A 10,670-nucleotide genomic window follows, 5' to 3' on the forward strand; every position below is an offset into this window, starting at 1 on the left:
AGATAGATTGCAAAACAATCATCTAGGTGGCCAGTATCCACCATAGCTCCCACTTAGCACTGGTCTCAACAAGATCAGCTTGTATTGTCATCTCAAGGTTGTTAATGTCACAGGACAATGTTGTGAAGCATTAATTGGTAACACTTTACAATAAGGTTTCATTTGTTAACATTTTTTGAACAGTTTTATACTGTTCAGACAAAGACATCATAGAGATGCAACATCAAAGATGTAACATCATGCAACTAAGATTTCTCAGTAAACTCTGTTCAATTATTTTACCATAACGTAATCTCCTGCTTCCTGCTCTTCCTCTGTTTTCACCTCTTGTACTAGGTGCTGACTACTTTAAATATCAGACCAAAATCTGATATGTCCTGACAGAGAGAGAAGACTGGATTGAACAGATTTATACGTTAAATTTTCACCTGATGTATTGCACTTACATTTATCATTTGGCCATAAACATTTATCTACTTTAAAAGAAAAGAAGACTCTGACTGGAACAATACCATCATCCCTGACCAGCCATGCAGTGGAATTGTGGTTCCAGTAGAATGGCCTATGACTGCAGAACTTGTAGCCCAGCTTCAAACTGTTAGCCAAACTCACAAATATGGAAGAGACATATATTTCTCTGTACTGAATGTTGTGCTCCTTCATACTTGAGATTTCCAGTTCATGATCTTCATATGTAAAAGGTACAATATAATTAATCATGGCCAAGTCATTTTCTACAGATTTTATTCCCAAAGGATTTAGAAACTTTCAAATTAATAAAACATATTCATCAACTGTAGCAAATGTCTTTGAATCTTTTAATTCTGAGATAAAACAAGAACTTTTAATAATGCATTGCAGGGCTTGAGCGTGTATAGTCAGCAGGATACAAATTAATAGTAACAATGCATGACTTTCAACCTCTTGTTGAAGCAACTGTCAAAGTGATGGCTTGCAACATGACTGTTTTGAAAGAATTACAGTTGGAATGGTAAAGTTAGGGTACTGGTCTCTGCAACTTCATTCATCATCTGCCTCGGAAATCTGAAACAATAAAGCTACATATATATGCAGCTTAAAACAAAAAAAGATGAAATGTAAATATTCTCCAATGTGCACATCATTACATACATTATCATAATCAGTTTAATGTGTGGTGGACATGACGTGCAGTACAGGTACAAACACACTGCTGTGACTAGGGGTGTGTGATATTGACAATAAAATATATCTCAATATTTTCTGAGATTTTATCGATAATGATAATTAAATTATATTTTGCTGAGTGTGTTACTGTGCTGGTACCTTGGCAGGTTTGGGACTGTTGTGGACAGCTGACTCAGGACAGTTTTAATTAATATTCTTAGTTAATATTCTTCATATTCTGTGTGATAGTCAGTTCACAGCAGTAACAAATTATTTTTTCCAATAAGTTTAAATTGATTTTTACCTTTTTTATGGGCATTTTTACCTTTATGAATACATTTTTTAAACCAAATTATACATGCAAAATCTTTTATGTCAATTTCATAAATGTAATCAAATTCAATTATAATAATAAGACACAATAGGACTGTTGCCAATCAAATTAAATTAATTTCAACAAAATTCATCTTTGCAATAGAGGAAACAGAAGCTGCATTTGAAGTGGCATTTAGATGCATTTGCACAAACTGTTTAATACAGCTCTGAGGTGACAACTGAATAACCTGCAGTTACAAATGCATAAATAATGTTTTGATATTTTAAAAATAAAACGTTAAATACTGATATTTGAAATGATTTAAAAAAATGTCACCTTAAAATTTTGGGTCTTGGATCTTAGGTCAATAATCTTGGGACTTTTCTTATATAATAAAATCACCCCCATTTTATTTTTAAAGATGGTAAATGAAGTTACAGTCACATTGGGCACTGTATTGTTAGGAAACAAATCAAAAAGTCTTTGGAATATATTTCAAATGTTTTCCAAAAAAACTCGTGAACAAATATTAGCTATTAGCATACTATAAGTATAAAGCTGCATTGCACTTCAAAAGGGAGTAACTTCAGTAAACGAAAAAATATGTCAATGCATGAAAGTGGGCAAAGAAATTCTAAAAAACAAAACAAAAAAAAAACAGATTCCATCACGAACGTAACATCACTGTTTTTATAAAATATGCGTACTATTTGAAAGTACGGTGCAAAAAAAATCCACTCTTTTAGATCGACCCAGATGGGACTCGAACCCACAATCCCCAGCTCCGGAGGCTGATGCCTTATCCATTAGGCCACTGGGTCAACACAGCGTATTGAATGGAATCATAGTGTTTTGAAATATGAAATTTACGGAGACTGTCACAGTTTTTATCTTTTTATGAAAACTGAAGCAAGGTGTTTTCTACTTCGGCTGGATTTGACGATCTACGATTGCAGGCGGGGAAGGAGTTAAAAAACGGAAACGTGAAGTCGGACACTAGGCTCGTTTGAGATGCGTCTTGCCTCGCCTCAAAAGTACGAGCTCCCGCGCGGGGACCGAAAATGGTTAAGCTTAATTTCCCTTAAGTTTTCCCTTCATTTTCTATGGTAGTGCTTAACAATACGAATGCAATACGAATGCAATATATTTGTGGCCACAGGTAGATTTCATGGCACTCTCTGCGGAACAAAAAAAAAGGGGCGTTTCCCCATTTTTGGGTGTTTTCAAACCTGGATTATGCGTTTTTAACCATCCAATCAAAAAAGTACGGAAGCCTTGAAAAGCCATACATCATCATTTTTTTCTTTCCCGTTATCTCGTGATCAATGTTTTATGTAGAAAAATAAAAAATAAAGAAATAAAAAAGAATGCTGCATGTCACGTTTTCCGAGTGCCTAAGTGTAGACATATGGAAACGTTTTACTCATGGATACAACATTTTCTTTACGAATACTTAGCCTAAAGTAAATGTGACAGATCATTTTAAGCCCAGTCAAAACTCAGTTACTGCGAAAAGGGAAGGCAACTACATTTCAGAATTATTTCCTTTGTGTAAACCTTTGTCATAAAAGCTATAAAAGAAGTGTGACATAACTGCACTCATCACCAGATGAGCACCATTAAAGCCGAATATCAATTTAGATAGCATTTTACATTATTTATAATTAACTTTATTATTGAACGTGTTTTTTTTTTTGTTTTTTTTTTTACATCAATATATACAAATACAGAAGCTATGATTGCATTGGAGTATCTTACCATATTTTTACAGAATGAGCTTTATATGTATTACTGATATTTAATTGACTTCGTAAAATGGATTATTATAAAGAAAATATGTTGACCTGAAATGATGACTCAGAAAACTTGAAACATAGGATCACTTTAAACTTGAAACATTAGGATCACGGGTGACCACCCGCTTCGAATGTTATCACTCGATTGAATGGGCGTTATCAGTGGTTATCAGCTCATAGATATGGGCCAGAAGGGGCCTGCTGCGCCTGGTAGGCTCAGATGGATGTTATCATCCATCTAAATGGTTAATCACCGATACAAATACAAGAGAAGATTCCAGATCCAATCAAATCGGAAGTCCACTGGATGATGCGGCATCGTTGCGGTATTTCCCGCCCGGTTGATATTTTCAGGTAAGACCATTGAAATGAGAAAAACCGAGCATTTAAACTGTAATTAATTAGTCAATGATCGAAAACAATACAGAAAATATGTTTTAAGGTGGCGTACATGAGATAACCGTGTTGCAGTTGTGTTTGTTATATATTACGTTATTAGCCTATCGTTACGTTACTTGCTTTATGTGAGCATTAACCTTGCTAATTAGCATGTTTTTACGTGTCTGAAATGTCTAATGGGGAAATTTAGTTTAATAGTTAAACGCAAAGTTAACCTGTAAAAATTACTTTTTCCACACTGTAAGACAATAAGGCTTATTGCATATTGTATCTGCTTGTTAACGTTTCACTGAAGCTATATCATACTCATATTGAGTGAAATATTCAAACCCAAGACGTATTTTATGGCTGTTTGGAAACCTTGGGATCTTGAATAGAATGTAAAATAAAGTTCTGTGGGTTTGAACAAAGCTTGGCTGCATTTGATCCCACATGAGGAACCTTGGGGTACTGCGTTAATTTTAATCAGGCTGCTGCTCTATTAGCACACCTGTCACCTGTCTGTCTGTCTGTCCATCCATCTATCCATCCATTCATCCGTCTGTCAGTCTATCTTCTCAGGCACCAAATACATATCCCTCATTTGCATCCCATGTTCACTGATGTGTTTCTGTCTTTTAGGCTGTGATAAGAAGTACGGGTTGCACTTTGCTTTATGTAATAATTGCCAAATATTTTTATTTCAGATATGGGAAAAGCACGTTTGAGGAGTGTAAAGATTAAGGTGGTGAGGAGGTGTATCACTGGCCCTGCAAAGGTTTCGTACCTTAGTCATTGTTTTCCCCAGCCCAACTCCAAACAGACTTCCAAACCTTGCATGTCTGTTACACCTTAACAGGCTGAACATGATGATGTGGCACCGAGTTCATGTTCTGAGACTGCATACAGTAAGGCAAAGAAGAGAGAGCTTCATGCCTGGGATGCAGTCAAGGATGATATGCTTAAAGTGTCTTTTGAATGTTCAGCACCAATCACTACCCAGTGTGTTGTCTGCCTAGAACAGGCTGATTATAGGTGCATTGAGTGCAGCACCACTGCAGTGTTTTGTGAGGCTTGTCTGAAGAAGACTCACAAAAATTCACTGCATCTTCCTGATAAGTGGAATGTGAGAACAATCCGCTTGTTAAGTTGTGACGTAAGGAACGTCGTTAATGGGTCTAAGCCTAGACTCCTTTCACTTGAGAATGCCATCTCCACAGACGTTTATGAGCGCTATTTATTCATAATAAACATTTAACATTTTAAAGTTAAACATTTAAAATACTTACAGTCTACAAAACAGTCTCCGTGCTCACAGCATCACAGACATTAATATTTTAACGATTTATAAAAGATTAATCACTGTCTGGCCATCTGGGATAATGGTATGGAGATAAAGGTTATGATTATAATTTTTTGATAGTATTACACCACATCGTGTGTGTATATTAGCACCATTTGTTGTTTTCTTGTGGTATGAGATAGAGCGTTTGGACCCGGAAGCGCTGCCGCGTGACGTCAGACTTAACAACCGAATAGCATGCAGTCATACATACAAACATCAAACTCACAGTAATTTCAACAGATTCACTAGATTCTTCAAATTGTTTTAGCACTATGTAGTATCAACTGTTGGTGTCTCGAGTTTGTTGTTTTAAAAACATTGTTAGAGCTATCAATCTTTCTTACAGAATGCCTACTATGAGCCATCCTCCCTGGGGTTATTCCTTTATTTACCTGAAGGCCATGGCACCCATGCTGTGTACACAAAAGACATGAAGGTCATTTTCAGTACAGGTGTGTCATTTTATATGATACAAAGTCTTAATGTATTTAAAAATTCTTGACAGGTTAAGGAATCCAATTGTATTACATGTGAAATAATGATTTTCTATAAGGAATTAATCAAATTTGTGATACATTTTTGAAAATTCTAATCTGTGCCTGTTTGCTGATTCCAAAAATAACAAACATTAAGTTATTAAAGAGGCTATGCACGTGATGTCACGTGTATTTAAAGCGTTCACAGGCAGATTTGCTTTATGTATTTCCGTGGCGTCGAAATCAGGCACATATAAATGTCAGGAAACACGATTCCTGGCTGCATGTCAATATCCATGGATTAGGTTTATTTGACAAGTTGTAAGGAACACTTTCAAGCCCAACCTTTAGTGTAATCGTTTGTTTTACTCGTGTTTTCGCAGTTTCCCCTATTAAATTCAGTCACGCAGCAGGTTCTTTTACCACTCAGTCCAGCTGAGGGAGCGCGTTCCGGCGGGAAAGTGACGTCGATGCATACCCTCTATAGGTGACACACTCAAGTGATTTAGTCTATGCTGATATGGTAGTCTCTATAGTAGTACTTGATTATGTTTTTATTTTATTTACCTCTTTTTATTTGGCAGGACAGCTCTGCACCGTCACAGTCAATATGTGTGCGTGTGAACCAGAAACCTGCACTTTGCTAAGGTATGGGCTCTGGCCAGCAACAGCCGACAAGCCCCAGACAGCCTTCTCCATCCCTCTGCTAGAGCTTTTTGTTTGTCTGTCACTGGAGTGTCAGGTTTCTGTTGAGGGTTTTTGCAACACCCTGCGCTGGAAAAATAACCTCACACTTGCAGAGGTAAGTCAGTTTGCAGAGGTTCTTTCATGGAATACTGTCGAGTCTATATAGATGTGAAAATTACACCTTCTTTCTTGATTGTACTACATCATTAATTATCACAACTAAAAGTAAATATTTATGGAACCATCTAGGAGTCTACAGTTGAATGCAAAAGTATTCTGGATATTTTTCAATAAAATAACAACTTCTGAGTGAACCACCATCACCAGATGTTAGTATACGAAACAGTTTGTTTTCACTGACTGCTACTTATTCCTTAGGTTAACACACTCTACAGAGCCCTGGTGGAAGAATCCATATCCCATTTTAGGCATCACCACTTCCGACAAAGAAGTTTGGTAGATATTTGCCCACAATTAGATGATGGGACCATATGCCCAGCATGTCCAAAGGTTGGTTGTAGTTCCAGCGTGGTTCTTGTTTGATTAACCTGAATTCATTATCCATGACCTGATGGCATTGAATTGATAACTGCAAAATTAGTTAATTTTTGTATAAAGTATTATAATAAAATAGTAACAGTATAAATGTATAAACCTGGTGAAGATACAAAACCAGGATTACTATGTGTTTGTTTTCCAGGCGGATGGAGATATGATTGTGACATTGGATGCCAACATTGGCTTTGTAAGGAATCAAAGCTCAGGTACAAGTGTGGTTGAGCCATTACATGGAACCCGCATGTTTGTCGATGAAAAGGATGTAGAAGAATACCTGCTATCACATCTTGACAGCTCAAAGCCTCATGAGGTTAGTCATAGTTGTAGAATTTATATAAATAATAAATATTTATTTAACTTGTGAAAAAAGATCATCATTCCTCCCATAAATCTATGTTTTCCTTAAATTTTTAGGACTGCAGTAACTTCAAGGCTGGCAACGTGCTGAGGTCACAAAAACAAGCAAAGAAACTTGATGTTACGGGAGTGTTAGGAGCCTCTTGTCGTCATGAAATGCCCCTAATGTTTGTCAACGTGAGCCAAGGAGAACGGCAAGTCTATGCCACAGTAGTGACATCTCTGACTATTGACCCAGTGTTCCAGAATGATAATTCCCTTGTTTGATTCTACCGATTCATAAAATGCATGACCCTAACATAAGCCATATTTTATATGTTTTTTTCGCAATGTATATGGGAGAGTATTTGTATAAATAATTTTTACTTTTCCTCAGTATAAAGTGTCATCATTCATATTTTTGTGCTGAAATAGATTAGCCTATCCCCTGTATGTCATCGATGAGCTACTTCGAAGATGTGAGGACAAGAACATACACCTGCAAGTAGTTTATGACATTGCCTGTGTTGTTGCCTCACATTTGCATGTAAGTACAATTTTTTTTTTTTTTGTGTAAAACTGAATTATTGTTTTGAGAAAAGACCATGACACATTAACTCAAAATTATGCCATACTGTGTTCAATCAGAAATCAGGGGAGGGCATACCACACAACATCTCCTTGGCTGTACCAGCATTTCACGTTTATGGACACAAATTGCCCTGCCAGGTGATTCATTGACTTTATAGAGACATCAGGACCTGTGTCACACATCATTCACTCCCTGTTTGGCCTCCATTTTCCTGTCTATCAACTGCACAGCTGAAATTAAGTAGATATGCCTAAAAGTAATCTTTAAAGGGGGGTATCACACACAGTTTCTCATGCCAATCTCATGTTAATCTTGAGTACATATGCAGGTGCATCGCAATAAATTAGAATGTTGTGGAAAAGTTCATTTATTTCAGTAATTCGACTCAAATTGTGGAACTTGTGTATTAAATAAATTCAGTGCACGCAGACTGAAGTACTTTAAGTCTTTGGTTCTTTTAATTGTGATTATTTTGGCTCACATTTAACAAAAACCCACCAATATACTATCTCAATAAATTAGAATACTTCATAAGATCAATAAAAAAGGATATTTTAAACAGAAATGTCAGGCTTCTGAAAAGTATGTTCATTTCTATGCACTCAATGGTTGGGCCTCCTTTTGCATGAATTACAGCCATGCAGTAATCCGAAAAAAGCCGAGCTCCTGGAGGCGTTCCCGCTGTCAGTGCCGTGGGCAGAGCTAAAGAGTCACATCTAAAGGCTGAATACTTCATCAAGGATGTCATATTTAAGAAAAGTAACCGTAATTAAATTGACTGATATTCATTGTGAGGTGTAAAATACTGAAATTTCTTTCTGATGGGCGTGATCTTGCTCTGGGTGATGTGTGTGTGTGTGCACACTTATCAGGGAGAAGTGCCTATAGAAGGAATTCCACCCTTTATGACATGGTACATTCGTACCATGTCATAAAACATTTGGCGAAAACATTCTGGCGAAACGTCCACAACCTGAAGTTGTATATTTGGCACAGAAATACTCTGTCATACGACCAACTCGTGTTTTGGCCATGTTTAGCATGAGAATGCAATTCTTTAACAATGTAAATAAGTCAGAAAGCATGAAAAAGCATTACACCCCCCCTTTAATGTAACATTTTTCCCACCTGGTGTTTGCCTAAACTTGTTTCAGAGATGCACTGTTTAGAACCTTACAGTGCAAACCGCTTATCTCACATCTGTCTGGGTCAAAATAATCACTATAAACATATGATTGTTATAACCAAATTTGTTTTCTTTTTCTTTATTTTTTATGCAGATTACTATGTAATTTGTATAATTATTACATGAATATAAAGTAATAAAATGAACAGCTTTGCTATTTTTACTGATTTAAAGATAAAATAATATAAGCTGCGCCAAGGCCCTCTCCTGCTTCAAGCCCTGTCTAAATGGTCAGGGTGAAAGCATTACATTCCAGTCACGTGACATACAGTAGGCCTACCTGCTGCTGTGAGAGAGCGGGGATAAATTCCCAAAAAAGCCAGCAGAGCAGGAATGGGTGGGCAAAATAACTCAGTAGACCACAGCAGTGTGAGTAGAGGAAAACATCACATGACACACAGCAAGCATATGTACACACACACACCAAACACACACAATATGAACATGGTAAGCGGACTACTTGATTACTATAAACAAATTATTTGGTTAATTATTAAGTGGTTGATCACTGTAACCATGATCACTATAAGCAGTTTCCACTGTAGTAGGATCATGCTTAGTGTCAGTGTCTGTGATATTCTACCACTTTGCTTTAATCACAGATCAAGTACAGCAGCAGGCGGCTTGATGGGTTTGGGCTCACAGACGGGGAAGGAATGGAAAGGCTGTGGTCTTTCCTCCGAAGATTTGCCAGAGTCACAAAGGAGATGACTCCATCTCACCGCCTTGACCTGTTGACTGATGCCCTTTTGCATTATGGACGGAGGAAATCAACTGACCTAGGTTTGTCCACAGCTGATCACACACAGATAGCATAAGTCAGCATAAGTAAATTAAACTGTCTTCGCAGAGATGCAGCTCCTGCAAAGACTAGACAGAGAAAATATCGATTCTCGCTCAAGAAGACATCTCATCTGTCATCAGAGAAGCACCAGGTAAACAATGCACATAAGAAACAGGTAACAATAGTTGTAAATGGGAAAATTTTAGATTCCATTTACAAGCGCATTTTGCACGGAGTATGTAGCATTGATGTTGTCTTGTTTCCTGTTTTTTTTGTTGTCTAGTGTTGGTTTCTGAGGGAGACATGGAGAAATGGAAGAAAAGGGAGATGGAGCTAGCCCAACAGAAACAGAAACCAATAAGTAAGCAACTGAAGTGAATGCATGAATGTCTTGAATACTGTAAGAAGGTCATGAATGTTATTAGCAAAGAATATTGCAAATATGTTATCCTTACCTTTCCGTGTACAGTAATGAAATATAATCCTGTAAGCTATGTGAAGAAGTAGCATGAAATGAAGCACTTTATTAGAGCAGTAGTAATGTCTTTATCTGTTCTCCAGACACTGTCTGTAGATGGAAAAGGGACTACATCATCAAGCTGATTCAGTTCTACAAGTTCAAGTAAGAGTTCAATGTTTTTATGTAAGACTATATGGTAATTACAGCCATCTTTAAGTGCCCTGCTGATGTGCTTCAACATGGAAGCCTAGGTGTGATTACAGTAACAGCATAGTTTTGAAGGAAACCGTCACAATAAAGTACCTCGGGATGGCGTGTTTTGTAGGCCAACCCGGAAGTTAGCGGCACAAGGGTTCCGTCGAACGAAAGCCTACGGTTTCCCCATAAACTTTTGGAAAATCGCAAAAAATAAGCTCTGTGTTTAACAAAGGGTTATGACACTTACACGTTTTGTCTGTCAAGATAATCTTTACAAGTTAACACAACATTTATACATTTTGAAGCCTAAATAAAGTCGTCAGATATAAAAAGCTAACAGTAGGCTATAAACGGACTACAGCACGCCATGGTCGCGGATCAACGTCACCACCACCAAGCTTCCTCAAACATT

At 37.1% G+C, this 10,670-nt stretch overlaps 1 protein-coding gene and 1 non-coding gene across 2 annotated transcripts; one reads left to right on the top strand and one right to left on the bottom strand.

The window, feature by feature from the left end:
• Positions 1-1,751: 1,751 nt before the first annotated feature.
• LOC127514250 (uncharacterized) lies at positions 1,752-10,226 on the top strand. Its single transcript, XM_051896919.1, has 10 exons — positions 1,752-5,433; positions 6,042-6,259; positions 6,523-6,654; positions 6,845-7,012; positions 7,117-7,253; positions 7,474-7,585; positions 7,687-7,767; positions 9,419-9,599; positions 9,667-9,751; positions 10,175-10,226. Exons 1-10 carry the CDS (start codon positions 5,412-5,414, stop codon positions 10,224-10,226), a joined length of 1,188 nt encoding a protein of 395 aa, XP_051752879.1. The 5' UTR covers positions 1,752-5,411.
• On the bottom strand, positions 2,211-2,283 carry trnar-ccg (transfer RNA arginine (anticodon CCG)). Its single transcript has one exon. It is a non-coding gene; the product is annotated as a tRNA-Arg (tRNA).
• Positions 10,227-10,670: the final 444 nt, after the last annotated feature.

This window comes from Ctenopharyngodon idella, chromosome 6, assembly GCF_019924925.1.
Source record: "Ctenopharyngodon idella isolate HZGC_01 chromosome 6, HZGC01, whole genome shotgun sequence".
Taxonomy (NCBI): domain Eukaryota; kingdom Metazoa; phylum Chordata; class Actinopteri; order Cypriniformes; family Xenocyprididae; genus Ctenopharyngodon; species Ctenopharyngodon idella.